General features: G+C 46.5%; 1 protein-coding gene across 1 annotated transcript; it reads right to left on the bottom strand.

The window, feature by feature from the left end:
• Window positions 1-13606: 13606 nt before the first annotated feature.
• NHLRC1 (NHL repeat containing E3 ubiquitin protein ligase 1) lies at window positions 13607-15016 on the bottom strand. Its single transcript, XM_039248586.1, has one exon. The coding sequence runs from the start codon at window positions 14966-14968 to the stop codon at window positions 13787-13789; it is 1182 nt and encodes a 393-aa protein (XP_039104517.1). The 5' UTR covers window positions 14969-15016; the 3' UTR covers window positions 13607-13786.
• Between the last annotated feature and the right edge of the window lie 8082 nt (window positions 15017-23098).

Genomic DNA, 23098 nt, shown 5'->3' with positions numbered 1-23098 from the left:
ATTTCCACTTGCCATTCTCTTAGCCTATGCCTCTTCCCCCGTAATGGTGCAAAAAAATCAAACTTCATGTATTCCAAGATCTCTAACAGCATTAGATATGGTAGAAAGAGTCATGACGGACCACACCTATGGATATAGGGAAGGAAACCCATAATTGCAGGGCTAGGCAAAGCTGGAGCCAGGATGTAGTAGCCATGTTGGGACGATGGAGCTGGGGGAAGGAAGAAAGTCAAGGCTGCCAGTCTAGCCTAGGAGGGAACCAATAGAGAGGTCTATGCCCTGGATGGCAGACCCCAAGGGCACCAGATAGGAAAACCTTGAACTGGAAGCTTCTTATAGCACTCCTGTTGGGGCAGAAGCCAGCTTCAGAGTATGTCAGGGGGAGAGCTGCAGGTGGGAGCCCCTCCTCCCCATGAGCGAGATGGTAATGAGTTAACTTGGCTCTAAGAGAGAGTATGGAACCCGAGAGAAGGTCATGTCCTGACGGGAAGTCTTTCATTGATGGTGATTACATGAAGAGATGGGGCTAAATATTATTCATAAATTATTTGGCAAGTTTCACAACAAAGTTAGGATCTTATAGACACTTTCACATACAGCCTGGCAAAGGATACTTCTTAACTCAGTTGTGAAATATCCCCTCAACACATTATTGAGGGTGGTTTCCATTGGAGTAGAAAAAGCTGGTCTGGATTTCCTCACCAACTGATGGGTGCCTGGAGTCAAAACTATTGTATGGCTCCATCTTTCTCTGATGTTCTTCAAAACGAATGTTTCTGACCTCTTTTTTTTTTAAGTTTATTTTTCAGAGGAGGGGGGAGGGGCAGCGAGCAAGGGAGAGAGTATTCCAAGCAGATTCTGCGCTATCAGTGCAGAGCCCGATGTGGGCTTGATCTCAGGAACCATGAGATTATGACCTGAGTCAAGATCAAGAGTCCGACACTAAACCAGCTGAGCCACCCAGGCGCCCCCTGACCTCTTCCAACCTACAATTTGCAATCTGATAAGCAGAGGCACCGGGTGAAACCTTGAGATCTCTTTGTCGTGAATATTTTGCCTCTAGTTGGTCCCTCAGTCAGTGTGTGGGAAATATTCCACCCGAGATGCTGATGCTCCGTTAGGCACGGATTCAAGTAATGCCCTTGGCGCCAAGCTCTCAAGCAAAGTCCCAATTCCTCAGTGCCCGTTGGGAGGTGCCAGGCACCAAGAGACATCCAGAGCACAGGAGGGGTAGCAAGACACCTCCAACACCCATCTCCGAACTGGGGAAATCTTTATGTCATTTTGATTCCTCCTCCCACAAAATCTGTGGTTGCCATGGTGATGGGAAAGGACTAACCGGTGGGAGAGGGTTATAAAACATTTTACCGTGGGAAGGACTGTCTAAGAATTTAAATAAGCTTTGTTCAAAAGGGCACTTTTTCTTTTTTTACCCCCTCCCCTCACCCAGTGGTAACCATCTGTTTGTTAGATAGTTTGTTCTCTGTAGTTAAGAGTTAAGGGGACTTTTCACCTAGATTGGTATTAATAAATTTGCTACTGTTGGTGTTTAGCTAAAGGGGAAAATATCAGTAAATACCCCCAGAGGCTCTGAAATACTGTCAGTTTGTCTTTTTTATAAAGTCCCAGAGACCAGACTGGCTACAGATAGCAGGCCCCGATGTTGGTAACACAGGGAATCAGTGCAGGCTTAAACACAACTGTTTACTTGTGTATTTTTTTAAGTTTATTTATTTATTTTGGTGGAGGGAAGAGGCAGAGAGAGAGGAGAGAGAGAGAGAATTCCAGGCAGGTTCCCCAACATCACTGCAGAGCTTCAGCTCACTTGAACTCACTAATCATGAGATCATGACCTAAGCTGAATCTGGAAGCTTAACCAAGTAAGTCACCCAGGCACCCCTACTTTTAATTTGTTTTGGATAAAGCAACCAACATTTAGGACATCGGTCAGTCTGGAATTCTTTAAAAAAATTTTTTTTTAATTTACTTTTGAGAGAGAGAGAGAGAGAGAGAGATAGAGACAGAGCGTGAGCGAGGGGAGGGGCAGAGAGAGAAGGGGACACAGAATCCGAAGCAGGCTCCAGGCTCTGAGCTGTCAGCATGGAGTCTGACGCGGGGCTCGAACTCACAATCATGGTATGAGCTGAAGTCAGATGCTCAACTGACTGAGCCACCCAGGCGCCCCAATCAGTTTGGAATTCTAGGGTGACATCATGTCTTCCAACATGTCTTATCTGTGGCAGCCATTCAGGGGTCGCCCTCCCCGAACTTCATAGTGCCTAGAGAATATCTTCATATAGTGCTAACCATTCTGTACTGAATTCTGATTATCTTGCCTATCTCGACACCAGATGATTAGTGCCTGATTATATCCCCACTGCTTAGCACATTGCTTCACACAGAGTGAACACATAGGAAGTATTTATTGAGTAAATCCCTGCCAAAAAGGAAAACTCAAAGAAATTTAAAAGTTTTTTTTCCTTCCCCTCCAATTGATAGACTTCCTCCTCCATATGGTTGAGTGAGCTCCAACCGGCCAATCTTTCTAGAGAAAACAACTCTAATCTGGTCACATATACACAAACACCAAGAAACATTGCTGGCCACAAGATTTCACTGGTGAATTCTACCGAACATTTAAGAAAAAATAACATCAATATTATATCAAGTCTTTCAGAAAATAAAAGCAGAAGGAACATATCCCAACTTGTTTTCTCTGGCCAGCCCAACCTCAGGACCAGAAACTGCCAAAGACATGACCAAAAAAAAAAAAAAGATAAATTCATAAACTTCATACCTAATCAAAATGCATTTAAAGATTTATTTTTGTGAGAGAGAGCACGCAAGTGGGGATGAGGCAGTGGGGGTGGGTGGAACAGAAGATCCGAAGCAGGCTCTGCACTGACAGGCTTGACAGCAGTGAGCCCGATGTGGGGCTCGAACTCATGAGCTGTGAGATCATGATCTGAGCTGATATCGGATGCTCAACTGACTGAGCCACCCAGGTGCACCCAAAATGCATTTAGATAACCTCACATGTACTTGTCAGACAGTGCTTCTAGCAAATTTAATAAATTCATAGTATTTCTTGAATATTTATTTATTTTGAGAGAGAGAGCAGGTGAGAGAGAATCTCAAGCAGGCTTTATACTGTCAGCTCAGAGCCCAACCCAAGGCTCAAACTCATGAGTAGTAAGACTATGACCTGAGCTGAAATCAAGAGTCAGATGCTTAACCAATTGAGCTACCCAGGCACCCCCATATAAAATATTTCTTACTGATGTATCAGAAAAGTTGCTGACCTTAAGATTTATATTTTAGTGTCCTCCAGGGGTGATACAACCTTGTGGAAATTAACTCCAAAATGTAATGGAGTCGGCCCCTTGTATCGTCACTTTCACGGTTAGTCCAGATGCATCAATGAGTGGTTTGAAAATGGAAATGAACTGCAGGGAGCTCTATATCTGGGGAGAAAAGTCATTTGGCTGAAGCCTATTTTAGAACGCTTTGCTCATCAGAGTGCAGAAATGGCTAAAGAAATTGGAGTCCCTCTGATTCTACCCCGTGTCACCACCCAGCTCACAGCCCTGCTGACGTTGATTTCACATATTTACAGCAGCTCTTCTCGCTTATTTAACAGGGGGACCAAACTGCCCTCGTGATTGGCAGAAAAACATATCCTGAAAACATAGGCTAACCTGAACTTTCCTGGTGCAAATGCAAACTTTGACATGACTGAAAACACTAGGTGCTGAGGCAGAGCCCGCCTCAATTTTACTCTGTAAAATCTAAGTGCAGTCTTTTACCTCCGTAAATGATCATACTTTTGTTATGAAACTTGAGACCTCTGCTTTACCTCAACATGTTCCTGTATCATTATTTTTCCTTTGTTCTCAGCTCACAGAGAGTGTACTGCTTCCTCCTGGGTTCTGCTCACAGCGAGAGCTAGTCGGTCCCGTGGTCATACTGAACTGCTCAGGCTGGGAAACGTGGAGTCTTGATGGAGTATCTGGTGAGTACCCTTCTTTCTCCCTCTACCATGCAGTTTTGCTTCTCATGTTTTAGGATCTCCAAAAAGGAACTTCACTTGAATGCTGCTAAAATATACTTTGCAGAAGGGCTTGCAATTTATGTGACACATTCCCTCTTTTATAAAACCGGGATCTCTGAAGTGATTTCCGGAATACCAACTCCATAGTGATGAGTCAACTCAATTCAAACATGGTAGTAGGAGTTTTCTCTGATTAAAAGTGATTGAATATCTTTTTAAAAAATGTTTATTGTTTTAGAAACTGAGAGAGAGAGCACAAGCAGGGGAGGGTCAGAAAGAGAGGGAGACAGAGGATCCAAAGCAGGCTCTGTGCTCACAGCAGAGAGCCCCATGCAGGACTCGAACTCGTGAACCATGAGACCATGACCTGAGCTGAAGTCAGATGCTTAACTGTCTGAGCCCCCCAGGTGCCCCAAAAGTGATGAAATATCTGTGCATATTTATGTTTCCCAATTCTACTATGAACACATGTTACTTCAATAACCGGTGGGCATAGTGAGGAGTGACAACAGCCATGAAAAAGGCAGCTGTCAGGAGGGAGAAACGAAAGAGAACATTGGGCCTTTGGAAGGTGTGGTCTTTGATAGGCCACTCGGCACGTGTCTTTGGAAATTCCTCCCCCACTTAAGAGTGAAGGTCTACGCGACACTCCGTGTCAGAGCAGAGAGCTCCGGGCCAGGCAGCTAAAGAATTACATCCTCTGACTTCTAAAACTAATGATCACATTTCATTTTTCTTTAACAAATAAGCCTGGGGGAAACCCCAGAACTTGACTTCCTTCACTCAAATCCCTCCTAGGACTCAGTCAGAGCCTTGCTCTGACTGTGTAGACAGGCCTCTCTCCACAGCACTTCAAAGAAGTCACCAGGATGTGGACTGTGGGCCCCTCAGGCATCGACAGGCCCCTTTCACATTAGAGGCTGGAGGTCTGAGACTCAGGAGGGTGGCAACTTTTCCTCCCAATGAATATGACCTAGTGCTGGTACAAGTTGACGTGAATGGGAGATGTGAGCCCACCAAGGGACGGCTGGAGTGGCCACTGGAGCAGTGCGACCCAACCCTGGCTGCACAGAGACTCACCTGAGGGAGATTTAGAGAAAACGCCTGTTCTTGCCCAACCCCAAACACGACAGGCTTTGGTGATGTAATCATGGTGTGACTTCATCTGTTGGTCTTTACTAGTAAAGTCTCCCTAACAATACCTGCCCTGTCTACCTCAGAGATTTGGGGAGGGTCATATAAATGAACAGCTTTGTGAAGCAATTTTTCATGTATGAGGAAGATGTCAGTTATGTTTTGGTTTTTTTAATCATGCTCCCTCGCAACCAAAGATTGCTTTTTAATAACAAAGACCATTTGGTGACCATGAAATACAGTGAAGCTATTTGGCCCTTTGAGGCAGAGTCTCAGGACTGTGGACTTATTAGGGACTAGTTAGGCAATGATACAGAGACTGGCCTCATGGTTATGGTCTCATCGGCAATTTAGAATTACGATGGTATTTTCTTGCGCCAGCATGACCACAAACTTGGGTGCTCTTTGAGAAAGGAACAGTTCGAAATCCCGGTAGATACAGAGAAACAATAAAATACAAGCTGACTTAAAAAAAAAATACAATCTGGGGCACCTGGGTAGGTCATTTGGTTGACCGTCTGACTTCGGCTCAGGTCATGATCTCACAGTTCTTGGGTTCGATCCCTGCCTCGGGCTCTGTGCTAACAGCTCAGAGCATGGAGCCTGCTTTGGATTCTGTGTCTCCCTCTCTCTGACCCTCCCCAGCTCACACTCTCTCCCTTTCTCTCTCTCTCAAAAACAAACATTAAAAAATAAAATAAAATACAATCTGACTTAAGGGAAGTTGGGGTCAAAAGGTCTATTTGTAAAGAACATAAGAACTTTACCAGTCAAAGATCTAGTGCCAGCGCATATATGCGTGTATGTACACATGTATGCAGCCTCAGCCTTTAGACTTTCCCATCTTTTCCTACAATAAGGGTGGATATGAAATATGGCAAGATCCGGTTTCTAGTCCCAGATCTACCATGAATCACCTGTGTGACCTAAAGCAGCCCATTTACATCTCCACAGGCCTCTGGTGCTATTTGAATCATTTTGAACTTTTTTCCCAGTCCTAAAATTCTATGGCTCAAAGCACAATTTCCTAGGGTAATTCTGTAAGTGATTTTAGATTTTTATTGTGGCTACTTTTAAGGCGTTGCTAGGCAAGTCATTGACTTCTTTGATCAGAGTCCTTTCTTTGGAAATCAGTCCTCTCTTATGTCATTATTTCTGCGGGAAAATATGAGCCGTTCTTCAAAGACTGTAATGGAGACACTGTATATTATAATTTGTAGCCAATCAGTCAACAAGTCAGTGGTTGGGCTGCCTGTGCTGTGTGAGTGGTTCTTGGAAGCTCGAATCCTCTTTATGGATTTATTATTAGCCACATCAATCCCGAGATGACTTCACCCGTATCCCAAGCCCACTGCCAGGTGAGGCGAAGAGGAACACTTTTAGTTCCTTCACTGCGAGGGCTGATCCCACTGCCGGGTATCAGAGAACCTGCACCCTGAGGTTGTCTCTGCTCAAGATCTGACAAGAGATGGGACTCAGGCAACCCCATACCTCAAAGTCCCGTGTACTTGCTGAAATTGGCAATGTGGTGACTGAGAACACAGAGTTCTTGACCCAGTCGTAACCGAGGCTACCGCAATGTCACCAGAAGTCTTTGAGACTCTCTACAAGTTACTCAGCAAACTTACCGCAAATTGTTGTAATTCTAGACCAACTTCCCCAAACTACCCAGGTACCGACAGAACTTCCCTTTTATCAGTGAAAGGAACACAGGGTCTAGAAAAATCCCTTGGTGAAAAACATACGTTAATTCGGCAAATATTGGTGAGTGCTTACAAGGTGTCAGGCAGCCTTCTGGGCATGAGGGATGCAGCTGTGAACAACACAAACCTCTTTGCTTCCTGGAGTTTATATTCTAGCTGTTAGAGGCTGACAAAAACCATGCTGTTTAGATTCTTCTTCAGAACCTTAATTTCTTCTTTTAGGTTTATTTATCTTTTGTAATCTCTACACCTAATGTGAGGCTTAAACTCATGACCTCAAGATCAAGAGTCACATGCTCAGAGCACCTGGGTGGCTCAGTTGGGTAAAGGTCCGGCTGTGACTCACGTCACAATATCGAGATTTGTGAGTTCGAGCTGCGCATCTGGCTCTGTGCTGTCAGCCCTCTGTCCCCTTCTCTCTGCCCCTCCTCTGCTTGTGGTCTTTCTCTCTCTCTCAAAAATAAGCATAAAAAGGGGTGCTCCGCATCGGGCTCTGAGCTGACAGCTCAGAGCCTGAAGCCTCCTTCAGATTCTGTGTCTCCCTTACTCTCTGCCCCTCCTCCACTCACACTCTCAAAAACGAATGTGTTAAAAAAATTTTTTTAAAGAAACATAATAGGGGCGCCTGGGTGGCTTAGTCGGTTAAGCGTCCGACTTTCGCTTAGGTCATGATCTCGCGGTTATGGGTTCGAGCCCCGCGTCAGGCTCTGTGCTGACTGCCAGCTCAGAGCCTGGAGCCTCTTTCGGTCTGTGACTCCCTCTCTCTCTGACCCTCCCCTGCTCACACTGTCTCTCTCTCTCCTAGAAATAAATAAAACATTAAAAAAAAATTAAATTTAAAAAAAAAAAAAAAGAAACATAATAAAAAAGAAGAGTCACATGTTTTTCCGACAGATCCAGGTGCCCCTTAAGATCTTTTAAACATACTCCTGCTTGTCATAATCTTTCTTTAAAACTGACACCCTAAAATTAATTGAGCATAGACTTCAAGTATTCTAAAACAGAACCTGGCTTTCTAGATTGTAATAAAAGTGCATTTAATTTTTTTTAATGTTTATTCATTTTTGAGAAAGAGTGAGAGAGACAGTATGAGCAGGGGAAGGGCAGAGAGAGAGGGAGACACAGAATCCGAAGCAGCTCCAGGCTCTGAGCTGTCAGCACAGAGCCCAATGTGCGGCTCAAACTCACAAACTGTGAGATCGTGACCTGAGCTGAAGTTGGATGCTTAACTGACTGAGCCACTGAGGCGCTCCTGAAAGTGTATTTTAAGCATTTATATTTACCTTTGTTAAAGGAGGAGGATCCGATGTATTTCATTTAACAGTTTTTGGGCTCGATTTGTAACCCAAATATTTAGACCTGAGGCATGTGGGGCTCCACGTGAACTGTGGTCTCAGGACCCACCAGTGTCAGATGTGGGGATGCTGATGAGAGTGTGGCCCCCTCAGAAATCATTCCCTGCTCTTGGCATTAAAATCAGTAGGTTCAAGCTCAATTTTCTCCAAACAAAGCAACCACACAGCATAATTTTTGTTAGGGGTTTTCTGTTGCAGAAAACGAACCTGCGCATGCTTGCTTCTCCGGGTGCCTCTTCTCCCTCCACTCCTACCTGGAGTCCTTACACGTGTGTCTTTCCTCTGCACCCCCAGCTTCTTCTCCCTCGGGATTCTGGCTTGCTCACCGCCGCTCTGTGCGCCTCTGAAGGAGCATGAGCTTTGCATCCCCTAGGCTGCCACCTGCCTGATTTGGTCCCTAGTTCTTTTTTTTTTTTAATAATTAAAAATTTTTTGGGGGGCGCCTGGGTGGCTTAGTCGGTTGAGCGTCCGACTTTCGCTCGGGTCATGATCTCGCGGTTCGTGGGTTCGAGCCCCGCGTCGGGCTCTGTGCTGACTGCCAGCTCAGAGCCTGGAGCCTGTTTCAGTCTGTGACTCCCTCTCACTCTGACCCTCCCCTGCTCACGCTGTCTCTCTCTCACTCAGAAATAAATAAAACATTAAAAAAAAATTTTGTAAAAAAAAAAAATTTTTTTTTTTAATGTTTTATTTATTTCTGAGTGAGAGAGAGACAGCGTGAGCAGGGGAGGGTCAGAGAGAAAGGGAGACACAGAATCTGAAGCAGGCTCCAGGCTCTGGGCTAGCTGTCAGCACAGAGCCCGACACAGGGCTTGAACCCACGAACTGTGAGATCATGACCTGAGCCTAAGTTGGACGCTTAACCGACTGAGCCACCCAGGCACGCCCCCCCCTTCCCGTTATTTTACAACTTCTAATCAGGTCTCCTTGTACCATTTTGGGAAAACGTATACATCCCAGGCCAGTTCACAGGCCAGTTTCCTCGTCCAGTTAGTACATTTGGTGGGACATTGATAGATAGGCTGTGCTTTGTTTAGATGTGCAGCCTATGCAACCAGCTATTGCGGGAGACGGTCATGCGGTGCAAACAGTGGCCGAGGGCTGGTTCATCAGCAGGGCAGTGGGAGGGGCTGCAGCAGACACCAAGACAGTTGGATATGGGCCTTGTGGCAAGTCTGGGCAGCCTCCCTATCGTATTTTCTTCTTTCATTATTTAAAAAAAATTTTAATGTTTTATTAATTTTTGGCAGAGAGAGAGAGTGTGTGTGTGCGTGTGTGCACGCAGATGGGGGAGGGTCAGAGAGGGAGACACAGAATCCGAAGCAGGCTCCAGGCTCTGAGCTGTCAGCACAGAGCCCGACACAGGGCTCGAAATCTCGAACCGCAAGATCATGACCTGAGTGGAAATCAGACTCTTAACCAACTGAGCCACCCAGGTGCCCCCTCCCTATCATAGTTTCTACATATTCTTTATTTTTTAAGTTTATTTATTTGAGAGAGACAGACACAGCACAAGATGGGGAGGGGCAGAGAGAGAGGGAGAGAATCCCAAGCAAGTTCTGCACTGTCAGCATAGAGCCCAACATGGGGCTAGAACCCACAAACCGTGAGATGATGACCTGAGCCAAAACCAAGAGTCGACGCTTAACTGACTGAGCCACCCAGATGCCCCCGTTTTTCCCCCTATATATTCTTCAAGAAAAGAGTTCATGTCCCTATTAACCATGGCACACCACCAGTGCCTCACTCGTAGTGGAGCCCTGACTGCCAGGATGCATTTCTTCTTCCTGGCAGGTGTGAGGATGATTAAATCTGCATTCACCAGTGGTTCACCTCACTTTTCTGAGATATAGGGAGTACTGCTTATTCCACAAAAGATGCGTCATTCACTAAGCGGGGTGCAGACCCCAACTTGGTGAGGTACCAGAAGGGTCTAAGTAAGGCACTAGCAAATGGTGATGGCTTGGGTTCTGGGATCCAGAGTGAGACCTGCAAGGGGGGAGGTTTATGCACCTGGACTAAAATCCTTAGAAAATGCCAAGGAAAAAGACTGAGAAAGCAAGTCCGGGTGGCAAGTCTAGAAGGCAGAGCAAGGTCAACAACAGGAGACAATTCAAGGATCAGGAATTGGGCAAAACTAGAACAGATGGAAGATGATGTCACAACCGTTGAGACCAGAGCCAAAGTGCCTCTGCTTGCTTTTGGGGACTCACCAGGTGGCACAGAGGGGGTGGTGCTGGCCTAAAGGCATGCGGTGGAGGGGGACATTCAGGAAGAGACCGTTATCTCCTACATTTACCCTGGTCACATTCTCTTGTCTCCAGTCTCTGGAGGGTCATTCCAGTTCTCCTCCAGCACGTCTGAACCTTTTACTTTTTGCTGCAATCACTTCTCCCTGCCGGTCTCAGATGCTCCAATCTCTTTAACAGCCTGGAATTGGGTGGGGCTTATTACAAGCCTTTTCACCAGCTGGCTTCGAAGAATGCAGTGCAGAAGATGAATATAGCTTCTGCCTTGCAGGTCACAGAGCCTGCCCCCTTCGCTGGTGCAGTCTGGAGACCCAAGAACAGCCAGCTTTGTGCCCTCCCCAGGGAAACCCTGCTCCCTCGTCACGCCATTCCTGAGAAGCTCCTTTGTCTCTATGTCGCACATCCTGTCCCACCCACCCACTCCCAGGCCTGGTAACCTTTTTTTTTTTTTTAATGTTTTTTATTTATTTCTGAGAGAGAGAGAGGCAGCATGAGTAGGGGAGGGTCGGAGAGAGAGGGAGACACAGAATCTGAAACAGGCTCCAGGCTCTGAGCTGTCAGCACAGAGCATGACACGGGGCTCGAACCCACGAACTGTGAGATCATGACCTGAGCCGAAGTCAGACACTTAACCGACTGAGCCACCCAGGCACCCCCCAGGCCTGTTAATCTACCAAGTAGACATAGTTAACCGGTCATTCACTATCACCTTGTGGTGTGATTCGCTCCCACACCACCTCAAGCACTCACACCCCCTATTTCCGGTTGGGTAATCACAAGGTAACAACACCTTGACCATATACCTCCACACCTGCTGCATATCCTACATCTGTCCGACCAGTGCTGTCTAAACCAGACACACATACAGCTCTCTAGTCAAAGATGATGCCACTGATAATCCCAAAGAGGAGAAAGTCTCTTGAATTGGCTCCACTGACCCTGAGGTCATTAAAACATCATTGTTTCTGGGGCACCTAGTTGGCTCAGTTGGTTGAGTGTCCAACTCTTTGATTTTAGCTCAGGTCGGGTTTGTGGGTTCAAGCCTCACATCAGGCTCTGTGCTGACAGCGCAGAGCCTGCTTGGAATTCTCTGTCTCCCTCTCTCTCTGCTCCTTTCCTTCTTTCTCTCTCTCTCTTTCAAACATAAATAAATAAACATTAACAAAAAGTCATTATTCCTGAGGAAAACTTTTTAAAGATCAATTCAGTTATCCCACTTGCAAATGACCAAGGCTGAACGTTTATCTCTGCCTGAGACAGCTTTTCTTGCTGCACAACTGAGGATAACAGTGAGGTCACTGACCTGAGGATGACTTCCAAGGATGGGGGAAAGGGGCTGTCCCGAGAATCCCTATTTGGAATGCATTTCTGAACAGTGGTCCAGCGTTCCTGAAATCTTAGTGTGATGCGACAGAAGCAGTGAAAACACAATGGGCTTTTGTGGCCTGGCACAGACCATGCTCTCTCTTTTAGCTCCAAAGGACAAACTTAACCTTCTAGAACAGCTTACTTAATTTGGGGGCTATCTCCAGTATCTCCGTTATATCTATTAAAACTGTATATAATAAGGGCACCTGGGTGGCTCAGTCGTCCAAGCGTCCGATTCTTGATTTTGGGTCAGGTCATGATCTCCGTGTCCTGAGATGGAGCCCTGCATTGGGCTCTGTGCTGAGCCTGCTTAGGATTCTCCCTCCCTCCCTCTTCCCCACCCCTTTCTCTTTCCCTGTTCCTCCCCTGAGCTCACTCTCTCTCTCAAAAATAAAACAAAACCAAAACTGTTGTATAATAGAAACCTATTGTTGGGCAACAATTGCCCAACAATATTGTTGATAAAAACATCATCTATTGTTGATAAAACATCATCTATTACCTAAAGCAAACCCTCACCTTTCAGAACCAATATTTTCTCCCTGTGAATGTATTTTGCTGCTGCTTCTCAGATGCCACTGATTTGGTACTATTCCAGCAGCCCTACCCCGAGATGTTTACACTAGCTTAAAACACTTAGTTTATAATGAACCGGCCACTTCACCTCAAATTTCCCCCTTTGCTCAGTTGACTGCATTATTAAAGCAGGCGTTATCTTGGTCAAAGCTTTACTGCAATAAGTATTTAAGGGTTGACCAGTGGCTCGGTCAGCGTTTAGCTGACAGAATCTCAAGGGAGCTGGTGACTCCCTTGTACAGTGTGTGCAATGGGACAAATTTAAGTGGCACAGAGAAAAATCTCCATCACAAAAGCAACCAGGTTACCACTGGTTAGGAAAAAGAAGGCAAATTCATTTCTGCCATGATCAGGCTGTGGCGACTTACCTCTTTACCAATACAAACAGGTAACAGGAGTGCCCTCCAGCCTTCCACCACTAGTCTGAATGTAGAGTGTTCTGTGGTCCCTTAGAACGTATGCCCAGGGGCACCTGGGTGGCTCAGTCCATTGAGCATCTGACTTCGCCTCTGGGTATGAACTTTGGGTTCGAGAGTTCAAGCCCCGCATCAGATCCTCTGTCCCCCTCTCTCTCTCCCCTTCCCCCACTTAAACTCCCTCTCTCTCAAAAATAGTTAAAAAAAAAAAAATCTTAGGCCCACATAGGCTTTTCTCCTCCAACCAACTGGCATTTCCTGAGTGCCTGTGGTGGAGGAGACACAGATACCAACAAACACGTTTGACTTTTGAACGGACAGTTCAACTGTTTTTCATACCCAAGTAACTCAGGCCGTACAGTTACCCCATCTAACGTGCCATGTTGAATGACACTCACATGCATCACACCATCCTTTTTCTCTTGAACTCTCTACAAAAGGTCTCCTTTCTCTGCACATCCAACCAAAAGAAACAGCTACCTGTAAATAGGGTATACATAGTAACAGTACGCATTCACATGTTGCCCCCCCCCCATCTGTTATCTTATTTAGGAGCAAGGGATTTGGGGGTCAGAACTGAGTTCCCATTGTGACTATCACAGTAAATATGACCTTGGGAAAGTCATTAAACTCTCTGGGCCTCAGTTTTCTCATCTCTAAAATGGGATTAATAATAGACATTACCTCCCAGGGTAGAGCTGTAAGGATAAAATGACCTAATATTTGCAAATTTCTTAGCACAGGGAGTACACACTCAATAAATAGATTTAATTTTTATTCTTTAATAATTACCTCAACCTTTATAAGTTTGCCAGGCAGTTATAATGATCCCTGCTGGATAGATGAGATTGATGTATCCAGGGTTCAACAATTCATTAGTGGAAGTTCCAGGGCTTCAGATTCCAGACCCTCCCCCCACACACACACCCACACCCCATTACCCCCAGTCAGCCTTGTAGACTTTTATAGAATGGGCCGCACTGTCCAGCACAAGAAGAGAGTTCTCCTTGGTGAAGGTCAGTGCCACAGGATGGGAAAGACCATGGGTGATCATGGGCTTCAGGACTGGAAACTCCTCAGGTTTTCCTAAGCACAGGACAGCCTGACTAGAAGTATCGGCAACGATCACATTCCCCTGGTGATCAAAGGTCACCGCGGAGGCAGTTATTCTGGAAGGGAAAAAGAGGCTCAGCCCAAAGGTATCCACCTGGCCGACGAGCTGCATGCTTGGGCTGAACACCTTCACCGTGGTGCCTCCAGGCCCCGGCCCCAGAGGGTAGTCCAGGACGGCAATGGCCCCAGTGAGCCACGACACGGCCACCCCTCTGGGATTGCTCAGATGAACTTGCAACTTCTGGGTCCTCCGGAGGATCCCTTCTGGAAAGTCGACCTCCAGCAGATGCAGGGACCCTGCCTCTGCGTCAGTTACCACGACCCCATTCTGAGGGGTGGTCTCCACACCCCAAGGTAAGGAGAACTGGCCTTCGATGACAAGCTTGACCTGGCCAAAAAAATCAAACACTTTGATGGAGCGATCGCCGGCGTCGGTGACAACCACATGGCAGTCGTTGGTGACGGTGACATCCAGGGGGTACCTGATGTCCTGAGCCGCCTCCCCCTTCTCTCCAAACTGATGAGCACATCCTCCCCCGGAATCGAATATCTTGACCCGCCTCCTGCCGTCGTGGGCCACCACGACCCGCCCGGTCTTGGGACACAGCGCCAGGCCGGTGGGGTTGACCAGGGTCCCCCAGCCTCCGAAGGCGTGGTGGCAGGTGAAGGCCCCGGGGGCGGAGGGGGCGGCGCGGTGGGCGGCGAGGGCGGGGCGGAGCGCCGAGCCCAGGAGCTCCAGCAGGTGCAGCACCGGCAGGCAGTCGCTGGTGTCGCAGCCCCGGCAGGCGCGGCGGCAGAAGGGGCACTCGAGGGCCAGCGTCCGCGGGTGCGCCAGCGCGGCCACGCAGGCCAGGCACACCACGTGGCCGCAGGGCAGGTTGCGCGGGCGCCGCTGCTGGCGGTGGCCGAACCGCTCAAAGCACACCTTGCACTCGAGCAGGCTGATCTCGGCCTCGCGCACGAGCTCCTGCAGCGCCGGCCCGGTCCCAGACGCCTCGGCCCCCATCGCGTTCCGGCTGCGGCTGCACCGCCGGCCGGCGGGGGCGACGCTGCCCCGGCGCCGCGCTCGGTCACGGTCACGGGGCGGGGCGCCCGTCCTGACGTCGCGGGTGCGGCGCGCAGCCGCTCGGCGGCCGCCTGCTGCTCCCCCTGCTGGGCGCGCGCGGCACTGACGCGGGGTGGGCGCGATCACGGACGCTTAACCAGCTGTACGTCCGCCGCGCGTGAGCCCACCTGTCGCCTCCACGGACAGTCGTCACGTCCGCTTAACGCACGAGGAAGCACACCTATGGAAGAAGCCCGAGCGGGCTGCTCCCCATCAGCCAGGGTGTAGGTGGCGAAGCAAGAGCTGCAACACAGTCTTCCATCCGGGTCCCCTGCAGTTTCCAATCCGGGGCGTCTTAGGACTTGCCGGGCACCGAGCGTGGCCTCCCAGCTCAGGGGCCCTAAGATCTGCCTGGGAAACGCAGACCCGTGAGGGCAATTAAATGTCAACGGGGTGAGGCAGGTGTGCCTGTTTCTTCCATCACACCTGTAGTGAAGTAGATGCCTAGTGAATTCTTGTAAAAATGCATTCGTGTATGAACAAAGGAATGCTAGCGGACAATACGAGAAACCCAGTCTGTGAGTGTCAGATCAGGGAACAATGGCCGGGAGTGTCTTCCAGGGGAGTATGAAATAAGAAAGCTGCTAATCAGGGGCGCCTGGGAGGCTCATTGGGTTAAGCATGGGACTTCGATTTTAGCTCAGGTCATGATCTCTAGGGTGGGTGACTTCGAGCCCCGGGGTAGGGTCTGTAGGGGCAGCGCACCCTGCTGGGCATTCACTCTCTGCCCCTCCTCTGCTTGCCTGTGCACGGGCTCTCTTGCTTTGAGAATAAATACGTAAACTTAAAAAAAAGAAAGAAAGAAAGAAAAAGAAAAAAGCTGTTAATCATAATCTCTAGAGAATCTGATCCAAGCCGACCTTCTTTTGAGTGGTTTAGGTAGATTACCTTATTTAAGCCACATGACAATCCTATAAGGGCGTGTTGTTTTCATCACCCCCCTTCTGCAATAGAGTTCCTAAAGGCTGTTATCTTGCCCCGGGTCACACGGCTAGCTAAGGTCTGGGCTGGGATTTTAAGCCAGTGTGCACAGCCCACACTCTTAACTATCCCAGATAATCTCAAACTTGATGAATTTGGCACATGGTAAATACCTGAGTCTCATATGGAGGTTTATTTGGTTCAGAGTGTGGTCTGAGCAGCTTGATTTTTTTTTTTTAAAGTGCTCCCCAGGTAATTATAATGTGCAGTCAAGTTTGGAAACGACTGCTGTACAATCCCTTCAAATCATCACCAGGTTCAGTTCTTCCACCTTCAGTCAAAACTGAAAACAAAGACCATGTACCATATGTTTGAAATTCTTCAGACAGGGGATAACACGATCTCTCTCAGGAATCCATTGTGATACTACAATTTTTTCATTTTGAGGAGCCCTCCTCATCCCTCCCCACAATGTCCTAGACCATATATCAGATCACTTCCCTTCATTTAAATCATTTTTTTCATTTAGATCATTATCGTGTTCATTCATCCTCTTATTTGCATCTGCAAAAATGGGATTTTTATCCCCTGTTAAAACCCCTGAAGGGAGCTTTAATGTAACTGAAATCATATCAAATAGAAGTTTCTTCCTGAAGCAATCTCTGAGTCAAGAATTACATTCAGGGGGTTCCTGGCTGGCTCCGTAGAGCATGTGACTTAGATTTCAGGATGGTGAGTTTGAGCCCCATGTTGGGCATGGAGCCTACTAAAATGGGCAGAAAGAAACAAACAAAAGAGGAAGAAATACATTCAGGATACCAAAAATGGAATATTTTTAGAGTGAGTGTTGTCTAATAGAAATACAAGGGCCAAATATATAATAAAAATGAATTAAATGAATTATTAAAATTTCTAGGAACCACATTTTAAAAAGTAAAAAAGAAACAAGTGAAATTAATTTAATGCATATTTTATTTAACCTCAAATACCGTTTTGACATGAAATCACTATAGAAATTAGTGAAATATTTTATAGCCATTTTTTTTTAGTACTGCATAAAATCTAGTGTATATTTTATACTCACAGTACATCCTAATTCAGACTAACCCCATGCTGGAGCACCTGGGTGGCTGGGTCAGTTAAGTCTCTGACTTTGGCTCAGGTCATGATCTCCTAGTTCCTGAGTTCAAGCCCCACATTGGGCTCTCTGCTGTTGGAGCCTGCTTTGGATCCTCTGTCTCCCTCTTTCTCTGCCCCTCCCCTGCTCTCTCTCACTCTCTCTCTCTCTCTCAAAACAGAACAAAAACCACAAAAAAGAGCAAACACAAAAACAGGCAAAGCCCATGTCAAATGCTCAGTATCTACATGTGGCTGGTGGCCACTTCATGGAACAGTATAGATGTAGGTGCAGTCTATGCTCTAATATATTGCCTTCTCAAGATGCTTGTCAGACTGATTCCATTGATCCGTGACTTTCTTCTAACTTGACTCTGCTCCAACATTGTTTTAAGATGGACCCAAAGACCCCCACTCATTTCAAAACTTCCACCGACCCTTCAATGACATTCTGGCAGCCTGTTTGGGACCCTCGGGCTGCCTGAAAATCCTTTCTTATCTTTTTATCCTCTGCTGCCCCTGCAGGGCAACCGGTTGAACTGCACCAAGAGGCAGACGTGTTCAGTGAGGTAAACCAGAGAAAGCTTCAATTTGAGAATGTGAACAATAATCGCTCTTCCACTTGGTGGTTAGACCGCACAGCGGTTCTGGAAAACATCGTGGCACACACACAGACTGTCCATCCCAGTGACTTATACTGTCAAGTCTTTCTTAAAATTTTTTTTAAAAAATGCTTTATTTATTTTTGAGAGAGACAGACAGCGTGAGCAGGGGAGGGTCAGAGAGGGAGACACAGAATCCGAAGCAGGCTCCAGGCTCTGAGCTAGCTGTCAGCACAGAGCCCGATGCGGGGCTAGAACCCACGAACCGTGAGATCATGACCTGAGCTGAAGTTGGTCGCTCAACCGACTGAGCCACCCAGGCACCCCTATATTGTCAAGTCTTTAATGGTAAATTTAAAGTATGGAAACCTACATTTGTGGCACTTAATCGGTAGTTGGGGTTTTCTCAATGATACAAGGCTTCTGAACTAAGAACATGTTTGTTTCACAGTTGAGGATCTCCTCATCTTAGCTGGGTGTCCCTAAATAGCGTTTCCTTCATTTGCTTGCTGCGTCTCCATGGAGAGAGTCACAAAGGATTCCAGCATATTCCTATCAGCCTAACCCAGGAACCCCTCCCTCCCCACCTGTCCCTTTCCTGCTTCCCCAAATATATGAGGAATATATTGCTTTTTGAACAATCTCAAAATTACTCTTTATCTTCATCCCCTCTTTCTTTTGCTTTTATCTCTGGAAAAGATAAAATGTACATTCCAGGAGGCCAGGAAACACATCGTTTTTTATTTTTATTTTTATTTTTATTTATGGCAAGACACCATTTCCCCAGCGCCCAGCACACACCTGATGCACAGGAGGAGACCAACAAATGTTTTTCAGATGAATGATTGGATGAATACTTAAAAGGATACAATTTACAGGGATTCAACCCAGATGTTATGTTTCTTCATAATTCTCTAGTATTATAGGAAGCGTTGTTTAAAAGGTGGCATTTATCCGGGTCCTGTGCTGGATGGGTCTTATCTCTCGATTTTGCCCCTCTCTCGAGGCAGTGCTAATAAGTTTCTCAAATGCCTTATTGACAGTAATCTTCACACACACGCACACACACACACACGTTGATTAATAAGAGAAGAGCCCTGAGTCTGGCTCTAACATTTTGAGCTTGCTAGGATGGATCCATCCTCCCCTGTGGCTGAGTCTCCGTGGATTTCCTCTGTGCTTCCCTCCAATGCTCCTCACTTAGAGGGTCCTGGAATAGCCTGCCGGTGCCTTCTGCCTCCGCCTGGAACAAGCCCTGAGGGTTGTAGGGGCAAACGGTTTGAAGAACAGAATTTGTGGTCAGTGGCTGACCTGCGTGCAAAGTGCTACATGGCAGAGGAGGGGAAATGGGGACCCAGCTCAGGGTGGGTCCAGCAGAGGCTGAGGGATCTGAGGGGGGGGGAGTTTAGTGCACAGGCATGTAGGCTCTTGGACACTTCCATGTAGTTTCGAGAGGATCCCAGAATGATTTCAATGACACTGCCACACCCCTGACCATACTGACAGTGATTCGAGAGACAGGAAGAGAGGGAAGCCCATAGAAAAGAAGCATCTCTGGGCACCTGAATGGCTGTCGGTTGAATGTCTGACTTCAGCTCATGATCTTGCGGTTCACGAGTTCAAGCCCCACATTGGGTTAGCTACTGTCAGCCTGTCAGAGCTGCGTAAATGCTCTACAGACAGTGGGCAGAGCCCACTTCGGATCCTCTGTCCCCCTCTCTCTGCCCCTCCCCTGCTCGCACTCTCCCCAAAATAAATATAAAAAAAGAAAGAAAGAAGCATCTCAATCAGGGAGGAGATGCACAGCCTCTTAAAAGACGAGCAAGGACAGTGGGAGCTTTTAGCAAGGGCTTGTGAGCCCACAAGAGCAAAAACACGCTCCCTTTGCCACCCTGAACCTCTCCTGCGCTGGTCAGGTCGGAGTTTCAGGCCAGCCTATGGTCCTCGGACTCCGCCCTGGGCTGTGGTGAGGTCTCTGGCTTTGCCCTCCCCCAGGGCATTTGTCTTCCAGCACCCACCCTGACCACCTATCTGATTTTGCAACTCGTGTCCATGTGCATAGCTTCCCAGGGATGAGGGATTTGGTGAAGAGGGGAAAAGGGATTCAGGCTTAGATATCTTGAGCGGCTGCAGAAAAATGAGCTGGGGGGGGGGGGGTGTATGGTTGCACATGCAAACCTGGAGATTTTAATTCTCAATTTGAAAATGTGTTTCTCTTCTCTTCCCACCCGCTCTCCCTGAGGAACGTCATCCTCACATTTGGTGTGAGTGGCCATTGAGCGACAGCTACCTGCTCGCAGCCCTAATGCAGGCTTAGCAGACTCTATAGTAACATTCAAGGTGCATCTCTTCAACTGGAGTCGATGACTCCTCAGAACAGAACCACCTTCAATCGTCAGTGGATTTCGTCTCCTAGCACTTTCAAGAGTTTTCAAGGGCACTTACATTTGTTGAATAAATCTAATAATGGAAAAGATTACATAATCATGGTACCACCATATGGTAGAACATTTATGCAGCTATTAAAAAATCTTGTTTTTAAAGAATAGTGACATGAGGAATGGCTTATGAAATACCAGAGAAGATAGTAAAGATAAAAGACTGCCTCCTTAATTGATCTCAGTGTTGCAGAAACATACACGTATATGTTTACATACGTGAATAGGATCAGACAAAAGAGAAAACACATTACTATTGCAGAGGTAATTCTCTCTAGAGATAGGATTTGGCTGTTCTTGTTTTTCTCTTTAGACTTTATGTTTCCTGAGTTTGCAGTGAGAAAGTATTATTTTATTATTATTTCAATATAAATAAGTGTTAATGTTTTTTGGTGTATTTTATTTCTAAGTACTTCCCTTGATTATTTTTCTTAATTATTATTTCTTAATAATTATATTTCTTAATTCTCCTAGAATTAACATGAATATTGAAACAAATTTGTTTATACTCAGTGGTTAGGGATCGTGGGTTTTAAGATGTATATTTTCAGTTCACGCATTAAAGCCGCAACAATAAACAAACCTGGGATGTGATTATTTGCTGCAAACCAGCAGAGTGACTGTGTTGAGGCACATTTGGCATTCTATCCTGTCCCCACCAACTTAGCCACTCTGGGGAATTTGTAATGTAATGTTTGATAAGAAATAAGTCACATTGGCTAAGAAGTGAGAGGAAGTCTGAGGTGTAAGGATGAAAGACAATTAAAAAAAATTTTTAAGAGGTTAGAAGTCTTTTTTTTTTTTAAAGACCTTTAAAGAGTGCATGCTGTACACATAATACGTCTTTGCATAAACATACTTTTAAATTCTCCTCTTTATTAAAATAAACGACAGGTTTGCACTACTGTGGAGGAGGGGGAAAATTATTTGGATTACTTTTTCTGTGGGTCGCTTTTTTTATTTGTCCTTTCGTTCTCTCACTCAGAAATCCCCTTTATGTGATAGTATCTCTCACAACATACATGTCTCAGGCAACCTTCTGTGGTCTCCGTACCATTAACCCTTTAGAGGACCCGATCTCAGCTGGCCACAGGGGTGTGAAAGCTATGGTTATATCCCTTTATATTCTTCTTTCCACACCCACCCAAAGAGACTACACACTTTTCTTGTTTCAGCCTGTCTGCACTGAGAACACTCATGCATTCATGCCTGCTAGTTAGGCAGGGCTGGGCATTTCATAAATCACTGTTTTATAGAGGCTCAGGAAATCTATTATTCAAAATACAAAATTATGGGGTGCCTGGTGGCTCAGTCAGTTAAGTGTCCAATTTTGGCTTAGGTCATGATCTTGCGGTTGGTGAGTTCAATCCCTGCATTGAAGCCTGGAGCCTGCTTTGGATTCTGTGTCTCCCTTTCAGGATTCTGTGTCTCCCTTTCTCTCTGCCCTTCCTTCCCCTGCGCACTCTGTCTTTCTCTCAAAAATAAATAAACATTTAAAAAATCTTTGAGGGGCGCCTGGGTGGCTCAGTCGGTTGAGCATCTGACTTTGGCTCAGGTCATGAGCTCATGGTTCATGAGTTCAAGCCCCATGTCGGGCTCTGTGCCGACAGCTCAGAGCCTGGAGCCTGCTTCAGATTCTGTGTCTCCCTCTCTCTCTGCCCCTCCCCTGCTCTCTCATGCTTACTCGTGCTCTCTCTCTCTCAAAAATAAACATTTAAAAATTAAATAAAAATTGAAAAAAATAAAAAATTTTTGAAAAATACAAAATTAAAGTCATTTTTAGAAAACTCTGAAAACAATTCAATTACTCTAAAATCTATATGTAGTTTATTCTCCCATCTTGAGACTTTTTATTTATTTTTAAAAATATTGAGAGAGCGAGCGAGCGAGCAGGGGAGGGGCAGAGAGAGGAGACTCAGAATCTGAAGCAGGCTCCAGGCTTCAAGCTGTCAGCACAGAGCCCGACCCAGAACTTGCACCCATGAACCATGAGATCATGACCTGAGCCGAAGTCAGATGCTCAACTGACTGAGCCACTCAGGCGCCCCTTGAGATTTTTTAAAAGGTCAGTACATAATATGTACAGAACCAACTACGTAAAGATATCTCAATTTTACTCTTTAAGATTCTTTGCGTGCAAATTACAGAAACCAACTGTAGCCAGAGAACAGAGGTGTGTATCCCAGGGACATAGGTGTTCTCTGCCCCCATGCAGCTGGGCTTCAGGAAACCCAGACCCCCTGGGGCCCCTCTCTAGCTCCCATCTCTGCTTCGCTCTCTGCAGATCAGCGTTCTCTAGTTCTCATACTGCGTGGTGGCATGTGGCTGCTCCACAGTTCCTGGGGTCACAGTTCAGTTGTGTCTGCTTTAAGTATGTAACTTGCTTTTCTTGCCGCAATCCTAAAAATCCCTGAAGACAACCGGATTGGCCCGGCTCAGGTCGGTTGTCCATCCTTGGTTCATTCAACCGGCTACTGAGGTAGAGTCAGGTACTCATGGCTTCAAGAAGCCCACAGCCTGGACAGGTCTCAGAGAAGCAAGGACCACTGTGAGTCAGGAGACTCCAAATCAATAGCCTGGAAGTTCTAGAACAAGACCAGGGCCTGAGAGCTTCTAGGGTAGCAGTTTCTACACAGAGCAAATGAGGTGGGGAGGTCAATTCTGAAGTCCAGGCAAGTTTTCACAGTGTTCTGCTTATGACATATTTCAGGCGAGAGTATCTATAGATTTCATCAATACTGAAGGGGTTTATAAACCGCCTCATTAACAACCTTTAATCCTGTACACACACACACACACACACACACACACACACACACACACACAGTCACACACAGAATCACCCCGTTTGTTTTTTATAATATACACTATCCTATTAGCACGAGCTTCACACTGCAAATCATTTAGGTATTAGGGCGTATGGTCAGGGAGGAATGCCTGACTTAACAAAGTGT

The sequence above is a fragment of the Hyaena hyaena genome, unplaced genomic scaffold, assembly GCF_003009895.1.
Source record: "Hyaena hyaena isolate Hyena2069 unplaced genomic scaffold, ASM300989v1 scaffold_313, whole genome shotgun sequence".
Lineage (NCBI taxonomy): Eukaryota > Metazoa > Chordata > Mammalia > Carnivora > Hyaenidae > Hyaena > Hyaena hyaena.
Note: the sequence above shows the minus strand (reverse complement) of the source record. Positions and strands in the feature narration are given on the sequence as shown.